At 46.9% G+C, this 12,514-nt stretch overlaps 1 protein-coding gene across 1 annotated transcript in view; it reads right to left on the reverse strand.

The window, feature by feature from the left end:
- The window catches only part of XRCC5 (X-ray repair cross complementing 5), a 203,631-nt gene that overhangs the window by 77,868 nt on the left and 113,249 nt on the right, over positions 1 to 12,514 (reverse strand). Inside the window, exon 14 of the mRNA XM_029605119.1 lies at positions 1,790 to 1,986. Coding sequence (XP_029460979.1) covers positions 1,790 to 1,986 — 197 coding nt within the window. The remainder of the gene's footprint in view (positions 1 to 1,789; positions 1,987 to 12,514) is intronic.

Below are 12,514 nucleotides of genomic sequence, written 5' to 3' on the forward strand. Positions count from 1 at the left end.
TCCTTGGTCCTCTCTCTTCCACTCTTTCTCTGCCCCCATCCTTGGTCCTCTCTTCCACTCTTTCTCTGCCCCCATCCTTGTTCCTCTCTGCTCCCCTCTTTCTCTGTCCCCATCCTTGGTCCTCTCTTCCCCTCTTTCTCTGTCCCCATCCTTGGTCCTCTCTTCCCCTCTTTCTCTGTTCCCCTCCTTGGTCCTCTCTTCCCCTCTTTCTCTGCCCCATCCTTGGTCCTCTCTGCTCCCCTGTTTCTCCGTCCCCCTCCTTGGTCCTCTCTTCCCCTCTTTCTCCGTCCCCATCCTTGGTCCTCTCTGCTCCCCTGTTTCTCCGTCCCCCTCCTTGGTCCTCTCTTCCCCTCTTTCTCTGTCCCCATCCTTGGTCCTCTCTCTTCCCCTCTTTCTCTATCCCCATCCTTGGTCCCCTTCTCTTCCCTTCTTTCTCTGTCTCCCATCCTTGGTTCTCTCTCTCTATCCCCATCCTTGGTCCTCTCTCCTCCCCTCTTTCTCTGCCCCCTCCCCCCCAACACCTGGTCCTCCCCCACTTCTTTTCCACCAATCCATGGTCCCTTCTGCCCCTTTTATCTATCCCCATCCTTGGTCCTTTCTCTGCCCACCCCAACCCCAGACTTCTCTTTCCCTCTCTTACCCATCCCCCCCCTCTGCATTCTTTTGCTTTCTATTCCCCCATCCATCCCCCACGTTTCTCTTTCCTTTCCTCCCAGTCCTCTTCCTCTCTCTTGCCACCAGCTGATTCTATCCTTTCTCCCTCCTCCTCCTCACGGGCAAGTGTTTCACGCTACATCTGCTCCTCCTGCTGCTCGGCCCAGACTTACGGGAGTCACCACGCATACTGTTATACTAGGCCGGGCAGCAGGAGAAGGAAGGTGCACTGGGAAGCGCTGCTCTCCTACCCCTGCTGATGAGGAGGGAAGAGAGGGTGGAGGAAGGACCAGCAGATCTCTGTTTGTGTATATATCCTTCCACCTCTTCCTGTGGCCAAGCCTCCCCTGTGATTCCACAGGAAACAGAAAGTCTTGCGGCATGGGCCATGGTTTGCAGCCCTTGCTGGGACTACAGAACCTTGGAAAATTAAAGATTATGATCACCACCACCAATATCTTTGTCCTGTAAGAACTTGCCCAATTTACTACTGTAGTCGTAATTACTTTCACTGGCAAAGTTTTCTCTCATTTCACCACTTTTTTCCCAGCTGTCTTCCTCTTGGCTTTGGAACTGCACCTCTGCTGTGCTACGTCCCCCATCAGCTTTCATCTGCAACTCCTCAGCATTTCGCCCTTCCCAAATCAGCCCAGCATCAGCGTGACAGTCCTTGGCCAGGAGCCATAAATTGTAGCTCTTTCTAGAACTCAGCTAACGCAAACCATAAATCCAGACCCTGGTTTGAGGCTCCTTCCCCTCAGGGGATGTGATGACCATTTTCAAAGCATTCCCAGCCTCGACTGGCCCAGGAAGTGGGAGCCTGGGATGGCAATCAAATTCAGGTCTCCTGTATAGCAGTGTACAGAACTACCACCGAGTCACCACCCTCCCTTTGAAAGTGGTGAAATATTTCCCCTTAACTTGAAGTGAGCCTCCTTGTTTTGTATGTGACCACCAGTGAGATCCCTGTAGAGTCTCCCAATGTATGTTTAGAGTGTAATTCAACACTATCAATTCCCAGTGGAACTACACTCTTAATGAAAATGTGGCCATTTTGGGGAAACAAAAGGCTCGGTGGCTCAGTTCTTTTTCCGTAGTGGAGTCGCTACAAAGTGAAGAAGAAAAGGTCCCTTACTTGTTTTGGAAGATGACCTCTGCTGTCTTCTGCTCCTTTTTCTTGCTGGCCTCTTGCAGAGGGAAATGCTTTCTGATTTTTTCCAACGAAGCCTGACACCTTGCAGTCACTTCCCGCGGCCTCTCCAACATGTCCAGAAGCTGCTGCTCGACGGGAGGCAATGGACGGTCGGGGTGAAAGGCCTTGTGCTGCAGACACTGTGAAGCAGGAAAGAACCGTGAAAACAAGGATAGGAACTGCATCCCAGCCGTCGGCTGCAAGCTCTGAGGAATATTTAGCAATAAAGCAGCAGGTTGTGCTAAAGTGGTCAAATGTTTGGAGGCTTGGGTGGTGCTGTCACTTAGCCTCAGGCATTGCATCAAGGGAAAAATAAATATACATTTTGGATGTTAAAATTAAAACATAAATGCTGGAAAAATTGAGCATCCTGAAGCAAGAAGTTGTACCCAGAAATAATCCAGTTTACGTTTTGGGACATGCACACATATACATATAAGAAATGACGGCAGAAGACCAAACGGCCCATCCAGTCTGCCCAGCAAGCTTCACACATTTTTTCTCTCATACTTATCTGTTTCTCTTAGCTCTTGGTTCTATTTCCCTTCCACCCCCACCATTAATGCAGAGAGCAGTGATGGAGCTGCATCCAAGTGAAATATCTAGCTTGATTAGTTAGGGGTAGTAACCACCGCAATAAGCAAGCTACACCCATGCTTATTTGTTTTACCCAGACTATGTTATACAGCCCTTATTGGTTGTTTTTCTTCTCCCCTGCCATTGAAGCAGGGAGCTATGCTGGATATGCGTGAAGTATCAGGTTTTTCTTTTCTCCCCTGCCATTGAAGCAGAGAGCTATGCTGGATATGCGTGAAGTATCAGTTTTTCTTCTCTCCTGCCGTTGAAACAGAGAGCTATGCTGGATATGCATCGAAAGTGAAGTATCAGGCACATTTGGTTTGGGGTAGTAACCGCCGTAACAAGCCAGCTACTCCCCGCTTTGTGAGTGAGAATCCTTTTTTCTTCTCCCCTGCCGTTGAAGCTATGCTGGATATGCATAAGAACATAAGAACATAAGAAAATGCCATACTGGGTCAGACCAAGGGTCCATCAAGCCCAGCATCCTGTTTCCAACAGTGGCCAATCCAGGCCACAAGAACCTGGCAAGTACCCAAAAACTAAGTCTATTCCATGTAACCATTGCTAATGGCAGTGGCTATTCTCTAAGTGAACTTAATAGCGTGAAGCATCAGTTTTTCTTTTCCCCTGCTGTTGAAGCAGAGAGCTATGCTGGAAATGCGTGATGTATCAAGCCTTTCTCCCATGCCGTTGAAGCAGAGAGCCATGCTGGATATGCATCGAAAGTGAAGTATCAGGCACATTTGGTTTGGGGTAGTAACCGCCGTAACAAGCCAGCTACTCCCCGCTTTGTGAGTGCGAACCCTTTTTTCTTCTCCCCTGCCGTTGAAGCAGAGAACTATGCTGTATATGCATTGAAAGTGAAGTATCAGGCTTATTTGGTTTGGGGTAGTAACCGCCGTAACAAGCCAGCTACTCCCCTCTTTGTGAGTGCAAATCCTTTTTTCCACGTTTCCTCTTGCTGTTGAAGCTTAGAGCGATGTTGGAGTCACAGTAAGCATGTGTATGTTTATTGAATAAGGGTATTGTCTCCAGGCAGTAGCCATCATTCTGGCGAGTCACCCACTCTTCATTGGCAGCCTCTTGACTTTATGGATCCACAGTGTTTATCCCATGCCTCTTTGAAGTCCTTCACAGTTCTGGTCTTCACCACATCCTCAGGAAGGGCATTCCAGGCATCCACCACCCTCTCCGTGAAGAAATACTTCCTGACATTGGTTCTGAATCTTCCTCCCTGGAGTTTTAAATCGTGACCCCTGGTTCTGCTGATTTTTTTCCTACGGAAAAGGTTTATTTATTTTATTTAATAACTTTTTTATACCGGCATTCGTAGGACACATCATGTCGGTTTACAAAAAACTGAGAAGGAAAGGAAATTACAATGAACAGGGGAGGGGGTAACTGGGTGAGTACACAAAAAAGAGAGGATATTTAACAAGCAGCGATACAACTATTTGTTTGTTGTTGTCTTTGGATCATTAAAACCTTTCAAGTATCTGAAAGTCTATCATATCACCTCTGCTCCTCCTTTCCTCCAGGGTGTACATATTTAGATTCTTCAATCTCTCCTCGTACGTCATCCGATGAAGATCCTCCACCTTCCTGGTCGCCCTTCTGATTTAACACAACCATGGCTGATTTAACACAACCATGATCCTAACAAATGTGTGATTATGAAAAAGAAAAAAAAAAAAAGAAGAGAACCCCAGCCCAAATCCTTATGAGCGCTCTGACAAAGCCTCAACATTTAGTGCTAACAGGACACCAAGCAGAAAATTATTAGGGAACACATGGACACAGACAGACAAGGTGTTCTCGTATATCGCATAAAAACAGATCTTCCGATTGCAAAACACGGCAATTTTGCAATTTCTATTTTTGTTGGATACAAAAAAAAAGCTGTTAAGGATATTTGCCATTAAAAATGCCTTGGTTTTTGTCAAAGAAATGCACAACCCTATAAAGCAGTACTATGTGTACTTTTTCAGAGGATGTGGGTCTGACCGCAGTTAAAATGGACAGCTGCTTTAGAGCAGAAATAGCAGCACGATATTTTTAGAAAATTCAGTTACCAGCTCAAAGAAAACTAGGCAGGTCCCCGGGCTTCCCTCAGTCCTGATGAAACACTAATGCTGAGAATATCTGAAAACTCCTGCCCAGCTGCTCCCGTCATGAATCACAACAACTCTGGGCCCTGCTGTACCGATCCTCGTGAGCGCCCCAGGCAGGTACCACAAAGACATTTGTGTCTGGTACAGCACAAATGGCTACGCTGACTCAGGAAAGCTGACTTATTTTTCCTAAAGAGGGGAGAGACCATAAGCAGGGGTTTACACCTTTTTTCCTTAAAAAAAAAAACCAAAAAACCAAAAAAAAAAACTACACTGCAAACATAAAAGAAATAAAATACACAGGAAAAAAATATACGGAGCAAAGAATAAGAAAAAGAAAAGTGGTACAGCAAACAACCGTCAAGGTAATATTCTAAAGAATCTAGCAAATTTGGCTGATTTAATAGTGCTGGACAATTTAACTGGGAGACAAGCATGTGCCTTCTATCATTCTCTGTGTTACCTGCTCCTCTGCGGTTCAGCAAGTATAAAACAAACCATGCGTTCAACGCTATTCAGAGGAATCCAGGCAAGACACTTTTTCTTGCAGGATAACCCACAGACCAGGAGGGCTATGTTAATGCACTGCCGAGATCCAAGGATGACAAGACAGTGAAGTGACTTGGTATCCAACTCAAGCACAGCTGAAGAGTTCTGCAGGGTCCCCTCCCAGCTGCTGAGCTCACCGACCAGTGAAGATCTCTCAGTCCTGCACAGACCTTATCCAGTGGCTCCAGAACTCATTAGCTGTGCTTTATTTTGACACACTTCTTGGACATTTTATTTTTTAATCTTTACAGCAGTTGCTTTATAAGCGTAACAGGGATGCAGTTTTGATTGTACAGATCTCTCACGCATCGCAGGGTATTCACAGATAGCACTTAACGAGACACTAAAGCATGCCGAATGCTTCCTGACTCCCCTGTTCATTTTTATTGCTTTGCAAAACGGAGACAGAAAGGACTTTTAGTCTATCAAGCCGTTCCACTCGCTACAGAATAATAACTACTCTAATTACTGTCTTCTGTGTTGCACTTAATGATCCTAAGCGTCTCAAACACTAGTTCCAAAGCCCACGTCTGCAGTACTGAACAGAGAAGCATTCACTCACAGAAGCAAGCTTCAAGAGAATTGGCTGCCTCAAATCAAGCTATCCCACCTTAGAAATAAAATCATATAACTACAAGGGAGCAGAACAAGTCTTCTGGTCGATGCCCTGTCACCCAGACAGGATCCACTGCACCTAAAACATCCTAGAGGGGTGTCTGTTAATACTCCCCAGCGATGGAGACATCACCACCTCCCCGGACCTCCAGCACTAAAATACCTGTACAGAATGCCCTTCCGAAGGAAGTGGTGAAGACCAGAACTGTGAAGGACTTCAAAGGGGCGTGGGATAAACACTGTGGATCCATAAAATCAAGAGGCTGTCAATAAAGAGTGGGTGGCTAGCCAGAATGACGGCTACTGCCTGGAGACAATACCCTTATTCAATAAACATACACATGGTTACTGTGACTCCAACATCACTCTAAGCTACAACAGCAAGAGGAAATGTGGAAAAAAGGATTCGCACTCACAAAGCGGGGAGTAGCTGGCTTGTTACGGCGGTTACTACCCCAAACCAAATAAGCCTGATACTTCACTTTCAAAGCATATCCAGCATAGCTCTCTGCTTCAACGGCAGGGGAGAAGAAAAACCGATACTTCACGCATATCCAGCATAGCTCTCTGCTTCAACGGCAGGGGAGAAGAAAAACTGATACTTCATGCATATCCAGCATAGCTCCCTGCTTCAACAGCAGGGGAGAAGAAAAACTGATACTTCACGCATATCCAGCATGGCTCTCTGCTTCAACGGCAGGGGAGAAGAAAAACTGATACTTCACGCATATCCAGCATAGCTCTCTGCTTCAACAGCAGGGGAGAAGAAAAAAGATTCGCACTCACAAAGCGGGGAGTAGCTGGCTTGTTACGGCGGTTACTACCCCAAACCAAATAAGCCTGATACTTCACTTTCAATGCATATCCTGCTTCAACGGCAGGGGAGAAGAAAAACTGATACTTCACGCATATCCAGCATGGCTCTCTGCTTCAACGGCAGGGGAGATGAAAAACTGATACTACAAGCATATCCAGCATAGCTCCCTGCTTCAACGGCAGGGGAGAAGAAAAACAACCAATAAGGGCTGAATGGCACGGTCTGGGTAAAGCAGATGGGCATGGGTGTAGCTTGCTTATTGCGGCGGTTACTTCCCCTACTTCCCCTACTACCCATAACTAATCAAGCTTGATATTTCACTTGGTTGCAGCTCCATCACTGCTCTCTACATTAATGGTGGGGGTGGAAGGGAAATAGAACCAAAGAGCTAAGAGAAACAGATAAGTATGAGAAAAAAATGTGAAGCTTGCTGGGCAGACTGAATGGGCCGTTTGGTCTTCTTCTGCCGTCATTTCTATGTTTCTATATGTTTCTAGCTACAAAGCTCCTTCTAACCTCTGAAATCTCCTCTGCAGCAAATTCTATTTCCTGGGGCTATGGAGAACTGATTGCCGTGGCCTTTATAACCTCCCTTTATAAATCAGAGCACTGCATTGAAACCACACCAGCCTTCCAATTCTCTAGGCTGAACTTCCGCAATGTCTGCAAACTCTTCTTCACGGATCAATTTTCAAACTGCGTGCGCCTGGCCACCCATCACTCTGGCAGCACTGACTGGGCTCATCTCCAGTGGGCCTCAGTATCTCCGGGCCGTGGCCCCCATGCCCCGCCCCTTTTGTTCCACCCTCGTGGCTGCACGTGAGGGGGTGCAGGGTGGGTTGTTTGCAGTAGTGCAATCTCCCAAGTTTATGGCTCAGCAGGTAATGACCACCTAAGGCTGCCCAGCGCCCTAGGCCCCTGCCATTCTCTGGCTCTCCCCTCACCTCCTTACCACTATTGATCCTCTGGGCTTATCCCAGGATTTATTTTTATATTCTGCTACAGGTCCATATTCAGTACCTTTGGCACTTATTCAAACCCACCTTTTTGATGCTGCTTTTAAATGTGAGTCCCTAATTCTGCCACTGATTTTAACCATTTTCTTAATAAATGCAATTCCCAAAGTCTCACTGGCCCTGTATGTTGGTCTTGATTCGACTGCAGGCTCTACACAAAAGGGGCTGTCATAAATATGTTTTTAGCAGTGTTCCCTATATCAAGCAGCACCCTAGACGTGATCAATAGTAGTAGCAGCAAGTTTGACACTTAGCCAGATAAATGCGAGGATTTAAAAATCCTGCCAGCCTGACTGTCCCAGATTCAGCCTCCTAACTTTTTATCTGGCTAAAACAATTAGCCAGATAAGTTCAGGATAGGGGCTTTCCTGGGCAGGGCTAGTTAGTTGGGCAGATGCTGATCTTCAGCATCTATCTGGCTAACAGAGCCGGATAACTTTAGGAGAGTCAAAAACAGCCCTAGAAAGATAGCCAGATAAACTTATTCCTGCTAACTTTAAGACAGCCAGGTATAATCATGTTACCCACTCCCAGGATCACTTTCCTAGTTAGCCAGTGGCTGAATATGCACCTCTGAGAGCTTTTGGCTTCACCACCTCCACTTGGGAGTCCATTCCATGCACCCAGCATTTTCTTTTATGGCCTGACAACTCCCTCCTGCCCCCTTTGGGACTCCAGCTCAACTGGAACCAGGACTGGAATCCCGACGCCATGAACCTTCACTCGCAGTTATCTGGGGATTTGTCCCTCCTATTTTATATTATAGGAAAATTGGTTCTTATCTGCTAATTTTCATTCCTGGAATACCACAAATCAGTCCAGACAAGTGGGTTTTGCATCCCTACCAGCAGATGGAAGCAGAGCATATAAACTTTTCAGGCATTGCTATATAACCGAGAGTGCCACCTGCAGTCCCTCAGCATTGACCTGTACCACCCAAGCTTTTAGTCCATAGGTTCAAGATTACCTATAAGTTCTGCATTATATACATCCAGAAGCAATAATTGTCTTTCAAACCAAGGGGACAGGCTTCTGGACTGATCTGAGGTATTCCAGGAACGAAAATTAGCAGGTAAGAACCAAATTTTACTTTCCTATTCATTCCCCAGCTCAGTCCAGACAAGTGGGATGTATCCAAGCTCCCCTACACTGGAAGGGAACCCGAAAGACACGCTCGTAACACACTCTCCCCAAATACAGCCTCCTTAGGCATCCAAACATTCAAATCGGTAATGTTTGGCAAAAGTGTGAAGTGAAGACCATGTTGCTTCCCTATAGATTTCCTGCAGCTGCACCAAGTGACACTCTACCCAGGTGGCCACTCGTGCCCTAGTAGAGTGCACAAATAACCCCTCTGGAACCATCTGACTTTTACAGAGATAGGCTGAAAAAATAGTTTCCTTCAACCATCATGCAATTATGGCCTTAGACAACTTTCTTCCTTTCTTTGTTTCACTGAACAAGACAAAGAGATGATCCAAACACCAAAAACTGTTGGTGACCTCAAGGTACTACAACAGAGTCCGAAGAACATCCAATAAGTGAAGCTCCCTCGCATGTGGCACCTCAGACAAATGCAAAAATGCAGGAAGCTCCACCTTCTGATTGAGATGAAACGAGGAGATGACCTTTGGCAAAAAGGAAGGAACCATATGCAATGAAATCCCGTAGTCTGTAATTCGTAGAAAAGGATCTCAACACGACAAAGCTTGAAGCTCTGAAATCTGCCTGGCCGAACAAATTGCCAAAGTTGGGTGAAGTCTTTCAAAGACATCGATCACAAAGGCTTAAAAAGAAGGTCCACATAGTACCCATAGAACCAAGTTAAGGCTCCATGACGGACCCCCTTCGATGAACCGGTGGACGCAAATGTTTTGCCCCCTTCAGAAAACGCATGACTTCCGGATGAGGCCAATCTCCTCTCTTATAGCTTCCCTCAAAGACATTCTAAGGCTGTCACCTGTAACCAGAGCGAATTATAGGCTAGTCCCTTTGCTAAGTCCTGTTGTGAAAAAGCCAAGATCTGAGGAATGTCCACCTGCAAAGGCTCCAGACCATCCTCCAAACATCATGATTCAAATACTCTCCCACACTTGGACATAAGCAAGCCTGTAGCAAGTTAGCAATAACCGGCTCCAAGTACCCTTTCAATCATAACTGCCTCCTCAAAAAAGCCAAGCCACTGACAAAAGTGATCTGCCTGATCCAAGAAGATGGGCTCTTGCTGAAATAACCCCTGCAGATGAGCCAATCTAATGGGACAGTCTATTGCAAGATAAACCAGATCCGCAAACCATGGATGGCGCAGCCACTCCGTTGCTACCAGGACCACACTTCCTGGGTGTCGCAACACTCAGCTGACGAGAGGCCATAGGGGAAACACATATAGCAGGATCTCTGTTGGACAAGGAAGGAAAGAGCAGCCTGCGACTGAAAAACCGAACCGCCTTGGCACTGCCTCGTGACACTATCAGATCCAGCTGGGGACTGCCCCACCTGGCTCAAATGAGGTCTAAGGCTTCTATGGACAACTCCCATTTCCCCAGGCTAATTGCTGCCTACTGAGATAATCCACCTGCACATTGTCCACTCCAGCAACGAGATGCCACTAACCCTGCCAGATGCTGCACTGCCCAGACAAACCATTTCTTAGCCTCCTGAGCCACAAAGCAACTCTTCATCCTGCCCTGATGATTGATATATGCCACAGGCATTGCATTGTCCAAGAAAACTCACACTGTCCTGCCTTGAACCTGCAGAAGGAAAGAAAGCAACACCTTGCAAACAGTCCTCGTTTCCAAACGATTCATAGACCAGGATGCTTCCATTGCTGACTACAGACCTTGAGCTGTCCATCCTTGACAAACAGCCCCCCCCAACCCTTGAGGCTGGCATCCATGGTCACCACCACCCAGTCCGGAATCTCCAGATCCACTCCTCTCTCTCCAAACTGAGACAGCCACCACGAGAAACTGGATCTGGAGTCCCTCTGAAGTGGTAAAGGAAGCTGAAACTCCTCAGACAGTGGATTCCAACAGGGCAAAAGCACCCTCTAGAGAGATCGCATGTGAGCAAATGCCCATGGAACCAATTCTAGTGTAGACGCCATAGAGCCTAGGACCTGCAAATAATCCCAGACACTGGGCACCGGAAGCCACAATAGTCAAATCACCTGTGCCTGCAACTTCACCACCCTCTCCGAGGTAAGAAACACCTTGCTACACCCCCAGGTATTCCAACAACTGGGATGGCAGTAGATTGCTCTTTGCCAGATTTACCACCCAGCCCAGAGACTACATCTCCATGACCTGCTGAATTACTAACACTCCAATTCCGACTTCGCCCGGATAAGCCAGTTGTCCCAGTAAGGTTAAGTTAGAATCCCCTCCCTTATCAGTGCTGCAGCCACCATCACCTTTGTAAAAGTCTGTGGTGCTATTGCTAACCCGAAAGGAAGAACTCAAACTGATGCTGCCACAGCAGTATGAACCATAGAAACGTCTGATGCTATGAACGTATGGGGATGCAGATAGGTCTTTGTCAAATCCCACGATGCCAGAAACTCCCCTTTGCAGACTGTTGCTATCACCGCCCACAACATCTCCATATAAAACACGGAACCCGCAGCACCGCATTGACCTTCTGAAGGTACTCTACTTCTTGGGAACCACGAAGTAAATAGAGTATCTTCTTTGGCCCTATTCCTTCGGCGGTACTAGCACAATCGTGTCTAGATGTCGCCGCCGCTGCAACATATCCCAAACCACCTCTTGCTTGATGCGGGATGTATAATGAGATACTATGACTGATCAAGAAAATCTTAACGTGTAGCCATCTTTTATCACCTCTAGGACCCATTGATCTAATTTAATCATGGTCCACTCCTTGTAATAGGAGGGTTAGTCTCCCTCTGACGGCTTCCAAGGAAGAGTGGGCCAGCCTGACTTCATTGTAAGGATTTATCTCCTTTGGCTCCCTGACCAGAATTATCCCAGGGAGATCTCTGGGTGCCTCCAAAGGACTTCTGCCTTCTCGAGCTTTGCTTCTGCAACAAAGCTGAAGAATTCTTGCTGGAGCGAAATCTCCTCATATCCGGGAAGCGGGAGCCGGGTGGGAAAGTCTTTTTGCCGTTCTTTTTATCTTCAAGCAACTTATTCTCCTTTGATTTCCCCCAAATGCTTCATCAGCTGCTCCAGATCTTCCGCAACAACAATTTTCCTTTTAAAAGGAGATTACATAGTTGGGACTTCGCTGACCAATTACACAACCACAAGAGAGTCTCCATGCTGCCACCACTGAGACCATGTCCCTGGCGGGTATCCGGATCAAATCATACAGTGCATCTGCCACACAAGCCACCCCGGCTTCCAACCGGGCTGCCTGCTTGGAATCGGCCGAAGGGGAAGATTCCTTCTCCTGCACTTTTGTACCTAGCTAAACAGGCCCTTTGCATAAGGCTACCATAGATCGCTGCCTGAAGGCTTAAGGCTGAGATCTCAAACATCCTCTTCAGTAATCTCCACTTTTCAGTCTTGGTTATCCTTCAGCATAGCCAACCCACCATAGGGATGGTTGTCTTCTTGGTTCACCCCTAAGACCAAAGCATCCACTTTAGGCAGCATCAAAAGTTCCAAGGTCTCCTCAGGCAAGGGATATCAGCAGTCAGAGTAACAGATTATGAAAACAAATAGGTGTGAAAGCTTGCTGGGCAGACTGGATGGGCCGTTTGGTCTTCTTCTGCCGTCACTTCTATGTTTCTATGATATAACTTTGTCATTTCCCTGCCTGCCTTAAGGACCACCCCAGGAGAATCCTACTCCCTGCTCTTCAGCTTTTTCACCTTCTTAGGTAAAGGAAAAGTCTTTAGAGATCCATGTAGCCCATCCAAGACCGGATCCACCCCCTCATTATCAAACTCTTGAGTGGCCTTGATCCCCAGCTCTTCCAGATCATGGGGAATAAGAGGTTACAACTCCTCCAT

The sequence above is a fragment of the Rhinatrema bivittatum genome, chromosome 6, assembly GCF_901001135.1.
Source record: "Rhinatrema bivittatum chromosome 6, aRhiBiv1.1, whole genome shotgun sequence".
In the NCBI taxonomy this organism is placed as follows: Eukaryota; Metazoa; Chordata; class Amphibia; order Gymnophiona; family Rhinatrematidae; genus Rhinatrema; species Rhinatrema bivittatum.